Source organism: Alligator mississippiensis, unplaced genomic scaffold (assembly GCF_030867095.1).
Source record: "Alligator mississippiensis isolate rAllMis1 unplaced genomic scaffold, rAllMis1 scaffold_122, whole genome shotgun sequence".
NCBI classification, from domain to species: domain Eukaryota; kingdom Metazoa; phylum Chordata; order Crocodylia; family Alligatoridae; genus Alligator; species Alligator mississippiensis.
Genome location: NW_026775321.1, coordinates 24,911 through 30,954, shown reverse-complemented (window position 1 = coordinate 30,954; position 6,044 = coordinate 24,911). Strand labels below are relative to the sequence as shown.

Sequence of the window (6,044 nt, the reverse complement as noted above, 5' to 3'; positions counted from 1 at the left end):
TATGGATTAACCTTTTACTGTTTACAATTGAAATCACAAGTATACCCTTATCCCAGTATGTCTGTCTACCTGACCCAGTGCAATGTAGATTCTTACCAAAACCACCTGGAGAGACTCAGAAGAGGCAAGGAGGAGGATGGGACACAGATAAGCAGTGACTTCTTGTGATTTACTATTTTGTCCAATTTTTCTTCTAATTTATACCCCACCTTTTTATACACGGCTCACTCAAACAAACATTTTTTTCACCTGAGACTTTGGGAACTGGACTGAATCAATTTTTTCTAGAACCTTGGAGATGGTAGAGTAAATGGGCTTTATATTTTTGTGAACGTTACCATTTTTGGAAAGGAAGAGTTCTTATCTCCTTTCACCATCTTGGAATGTTGCTTGCAACTGTCCTGTTTTCTTTCTCCTTGCGTTTTATGGTCTTCTTTGACAAAGTGGCTTTTGTGTTTACAGCTTACCTAAGAAACCTAATACAAATATATCTGTTAAGCAAAAGTGCATCTAAGACATTTAGTTACAGTGTATTAGATGTGACTTGAAAATTAGAACATCATTAAAACTCTTTTCTGATCTTTCCAAAATGCTGAGTGAGAAATTTACTTCTTCAAAGCAAAAGAAATATATAGACTATGATATTTTATGATGATATTATAACAGCTTTGCATAACATATTAAAAAGGAAGCTATTTAAGTACAAAGCAGTACTGAGATTTTTGTCTGATGCCCTTTTTACTTGATTGGCTCACAAGTCTAAGTGACTGCTTTAATTATGAATATTAGCAGTGTCTGGTATGAAGTGATAAGATTTTGCAACTTGATGTAACTCCATTGGCATTACATCTGCTTAATTTCATTGCTAACTTTCAGACCAACTAGTTACTACTTATTTGAAATAATAAAACTAAGGAGTTATGCTGACAGGAATAATACAGAATATTATCCTTCTAAAGCACAATGTTATATGGTGTTACTGGGTGAGGCTCTTTGGTCTGTCAGAATACAAGTCCTAATGGTCTTGTCTTGTGTTCTCAAACTAGGTTCATGTTTTGAACCATGGGTGCTGGAATAGACACACATACCATCTCTTATAATGAATTACCCGTACTTTGTGTAACAAAAGTCACAGGATCTTGAGATTTAAAAGCTTTGATTTTTTTTACAGATGGTAAACAATCATCATGGGAGTTGAAATGTGCAATCGAATCAATGTAAAAACAAACAGACTCTACAAAAGAAGGTACATACTCCATGAGCCACCTGGCAAAACTGAACTGGGGACCACAAGACGTGATATGGTATATTAGTTCCTGACCCAAAACCCACTGGCATTAAAAGAAAGATTCCCTTGAAGCAAGGCCAAGGTATGGACCAAGGTCTGGTCTGATCATAGGGTTAGCTGTACTCTTATTTTATTTGCATTACATTTCTTTGAACTTTCCATTCTTAAATGAACAGCTTTTCTCAGTTACCAGATAGCATGGCAGCCAGGAGTGCTGGCAGAGAGGTTATAGCTTTGCTATACCACGCATGGTCCTTCAGTTACATTTGTCTCCCAGAGGGCTGCAAATCTTTGCTCTTGGTCATGTCTGCTACAAAAATATGTACAGTCTCCATCCCTGAAAGCAAGGTGATATGGAATAAGGGGACCCTGTTTCAGGCAGACCCATCCAAAATTCCCTTGACCACACTGACTAGCTCTTGGAATTGAGTGTTCTGAAAATGACCCCTGTCTGTGTATTTGTGTAGCTCTGCAGCAAGCCCATCAGCCACTTCCTGCTGCTCACTCCAGGGAAGGAAAGGATCGTCTGTGGAACCAAACTGCACAATACGACGGCAGTTAGACTTAATCTTCTCCCACTGCCAGGGTCGGTTAAAGTATCCTAAAGGGCACAAAAACTACAGTCATGGAACTGAACGTTTCATCCTGCTATTCAGCATTTAATTTTGCGTGAATTTCCAGTACAAAAAGATGTCTTTTTGGCCTGCGTGGCTGTACAGGTGCACAATACACCTTGGGAAGATGTTATTATCCTCTCAGTGCCAAACATACAGTTCCAGGCTTGGCAACAGGAGAATGTGAAAGGACAAGTGTCCCTTTTTAATCAATGTAGGCCATTATACTTAACTGGTGTAAGAGGATGTCAGGCCTAGGTCAACTTACCACTTGCTCTCTCATTGTTGTCCCCCAAGTCAGAAGTATAAGCCGACACTAAAATAATGGCATACACCTGGTGAGTTTCTGAGTACCTGTGAAAAATGGGAACCTGGTGACCTAGCCCGTATATACTTTATACTTCTATTTAATACACAGAACATACCTCCTTCTTCATTACAAACCTAGTGCTCCCAAACATGGTTTGTGCTGTAGGTTTTTCATTTTCTTTTAAACAACCACTTTAATATATTTTTTTCCGATTCAGTTTTTCATTTAGAGGAAGAGAAACAGGCAACAGCCAAAACCAAAACAGCGAGTAACTGGATCTGATTCAAGGGCCTTACACTTTCCTTTGCACAAAGATGCATTGATGTTCATGTAAAAACTATGGAGAGGGCTGCAGTCCCAGGCAACTCCCCAAAGCATTTTAAGGTGGGTCATGAAGTACTGCACATAGACTATTATATTACATTCATATGCAGGTGTTTTAGTGACTTATTTCTCCCTGCCACAGTTATTGTATATGCAGCTCGGAGCAGCCACATTTAACAGCAAATAGAAGATCCCTATCCATCTATTTATACAGGGCCGTATTCTACTTATCTCACACACAGTACTAATCCCATTAAATGGAGTTTACTCCCACTGACATCAGTGAGTGAGTTGTGCCATTGACTCGAAGGAGGCAGAACTGGGCTCTTGGAGTTCACATAGGACTCACTCTATTAGACTGCAAACTATGAAGCCACATGCAGTGACATGCCCCATTTCCCTCATACCTCATAGCAGCAGCTGCACCAGAACTATGTCCAATAATGATAGTCTGCTTGTCACAATGGAGCTCCGATTCCATGAATGGCAGCCAAATGCTCTCTCGAGCAGTAACTGGTTTTCAGAGAGAAGAGAGTTAACTGCTTTGCATCTCCTTGTCTGGCAAAGAATGAGGTTCATAGTGACTAGGAGGTATGTGCATGTGTGCACATTATGTCTTCAAACAATTCTCTCTCCAGTTCTCAGCACATTTAGAAAGGGGGCAAGTTAACAGTTTAGGAGGCTAAAGGCCTCTGTTTATCCCCAGAATGGCTGAAGTGTACACTGTAGCAGTGCAAATCCCCCCCACAAATATCTGCTAGTGCTTGGCTGTCAGTGATGTCTCTAGGGATTGGTCTCTCTTGGATAAGGCTGCCGCCTGTTATGGTGGTTTGGATGCTGTGGACATCAGTCCACTAAAAACTGGCCCAAGACTAGGATCTTTTTTTGAGTTTTTCTTGAATTCCTAGCAGAAATCTGGAATATCAGCCAGCATGATCCCTTCCACCCAGACCTCTCTGTATGTTTCATCTCATTCTGGGATGAGGGATATCTGAAGCATGTAAGGCCTAGGCAAGCCTGTATGTCCCTGGACAATAATTGGCCTAACATAGCATTGACATCAGCATCCACAGCTCTCTTTCCAATAAAGATTTTGAGCAGCCAGGTTGTGTGCTGTGGCTCTCCATGCGGCCTTGGGGAAAGACTGTTCCTCACATGGAGCAGTGACCCCTCAAGCATTAAGCCATCTGCTGAGATAAAGCAGGCTTGTATTTATTTTCTAGAAATACTGAAGAGGCAGAATATGGCAAGAGAATGGAACACAAGCAAAGAAAAGACTTACTTGGATCGGGCATATTTCGAAGTAAACACTGGAAACCAGGCATCTGTCGGAAGAAGAATAATGACTGCACTCTGAAGTGCAGTTTCACAGCAAGCAAAGTTTAGATGACTATTGCATTGCCCTTTTCCTCTAGTGGGTTTTCCATATTATCAATCTGCATGGTTCAGAGTGAAATTCTGAGCTCTTGTGGTGCATGACAGTGTCACAGAGGCAAGGAGAAATTGCAGTTAGTGTTCACATAGCACTTTAATTGGAAACCCTAAGAATAATGACATGTTACTAGCTGTACTTTAAAAGTTCCTTCTCTTTTGAGAGCTATTACAAGTTCTACTCGTAGTCCCAGTTTTAACTATGGGGATCCTCTTTTGTATTTGCTATAAGGTATACCACTGCTTGGTGACCAATCTGTACACTCACGGGCTTGCCTCTCGCTAAAGCAGGGGTGGGCAAAATGTGGCCCACGGGCCAGATGCAACCCACCAGGCCATTTTATCTGTCCTGTGGGGCCCCTAAAAACTTTAGAAAATATTTATCTGCCCTGGGCGGCCCTTGATTGCTTGCCAAAACTCAGTAAGTGGCCCTCTGCCCAAAATAATTGCCTGCCCCTGCACTAAAGTCATTTCTTTATTTCTAGTACTGGTTTTCTCCTCCCAGCGAAGGCTTGTGGCTCTGATGGGCTGCACTGTATAATAGAAATCCCTGAGTGGAATTACAGGGAGTCTTGCTGTCATTAAACCATCCAGACAAGTGAGAATTCCTACAGGATCAATAAAGCAGCACACTGAGTCCTTCATGTATCCTCCTCTCAACTAATGCAGCTATGTCAGGTTTGTTTCCTGGGGGGAGAAAAGGAAGCTCTGGCAGAGCCTGGTAGAAGGGTGTTATAGAATAAAAAAAAGCTATACAATAAAAGTCACTTCTTTCTAACCCTGAAGTTCAGTGTTAGAATACAAGTATAGAATATGGTCTCCTCTAAACAATAAGGAAAACAATACACTCTCTAAAGCTACTTTGTCTCTTTGCTTTATAAGCAGGGGTTATCCCTCCCCCCTTTTCTACAGCCCATCTGCCAGCTGTAGATTTATAGCAACAGTTTAGATATGTAGATATATATATTTTATTTTTAAGGACACTTTTTCATGTTCCAGGTCAAATTAGCCAGATCAGTTCCAAATCGTTTGAATTGTTCAAGAACCTTACGTGGCTCTACAACCAGCAAGTATTCTCCACCCCAAACATTTCCGCCTGGGGCTTCATATACTAAATGTATATCTGTATGAGACAGAACACAAATGAGAGACTAGGAAGAGGAACCAGGTCTCGGTAAGGGGGTGTTCTGAAGAGCTGAGAGGAAAGAAATCTGAACCGAAGATGGATCAAACCTTTAGCCACACTCACCTTCTCTAGCTGTTTCTGTACCCATCCATACCAGTTAGATATCTCCACATTGCCTGCCCCATTCCCAGGGACTATAACAGCTTTGTTGGGAGAAAGCTGCGTCTGGGACATGGCTTTACAGCACAGGTCAGCCGGAGAAACGCTGTTCCAAACCTGGAAGGGGGCAGCTGGGAGCTAAGGCGGAAAAGAGGCATCCTGGGAGTTGTAGTTTTGTTGTTTAAAAAAAAAATTGAAACAGGGTTGCAGCAGAGTGGGTGCATGGGTGTTGTTGACCAGCTTCTTTCTGAAATGAAGGTCAGCTTTGTGAGTCTAGATATTCTACACAGCAAATAAAATCACATTGCAATGATCAAAGATAACTGCTAATTTGATTTCTTCTTTCCATTTTTCTGTTACGTGTGCGTGTGCGGAGCCTAGCATAATAGAGTCCGGGTACGTGACGGGGGCTTCTCGGCATTACCGCAATACAATTGTTTTTATTCTTTCCAACAGATAACATTATTTTCCTGCCTAGAGTCGGGGGGCTGGACTCGATGATCTTCAAGGTCCCTTCCAGCCCCTAACAATTTGTGAATATACACGCCGGGATGGAGGGAGTCTCCCTCCGTCTCTTCCCCACAAGAAGGTCAAGGGCGAGTCAGGAGTGACGCCCTCAACCCTCGCGCTAAGTGGGAGGAGCCCGTCCTTGTGACGTCATGAACGCTCCTTATAGAGGCATCCGCCATCTTTGGTAGGGGCGAAACTCCTTGGCGCTGCGGCGGCACCCTTATCCAAGCTGGCGATGGCATCATCGAGGCGTAAATGCCGAAGTGGCGCCATATTAGATGA

At 42.3% G+C, this 6,044-nt stretch overlaps 1 protein-coding gene across 1 annotated transcript; it reads right to left on the bottom strand.

Annotated features, from left to right (window-relative positions):
- LOC132243225 (putative hydrolase RBBP9) lies at positions 1-5,490 on the bottom strand. The gene is made up of 5 exons (XM_006259545.4): positions 5,217-5,490; positions 3,819-3,861; positions 2,944-3,049; positions 2,171-2,256; positions 1-1,889 (listed from the first exon to the last, which is right to left on the bottom strand). Exons 1-5 carry the CDS (start codon positions 5,325-5,327, stop codon positions 1,663-1,665), a joined length of 573 nt encoding a protein of 190 aa, XP_006259607.1. The 5' UTR covers positions 5,328-5,490; the 3' UTR covers positions 1-1,662.
- Between the last annotated feature and the right edge of the window lie 554 nt (positions 5,491-6,044).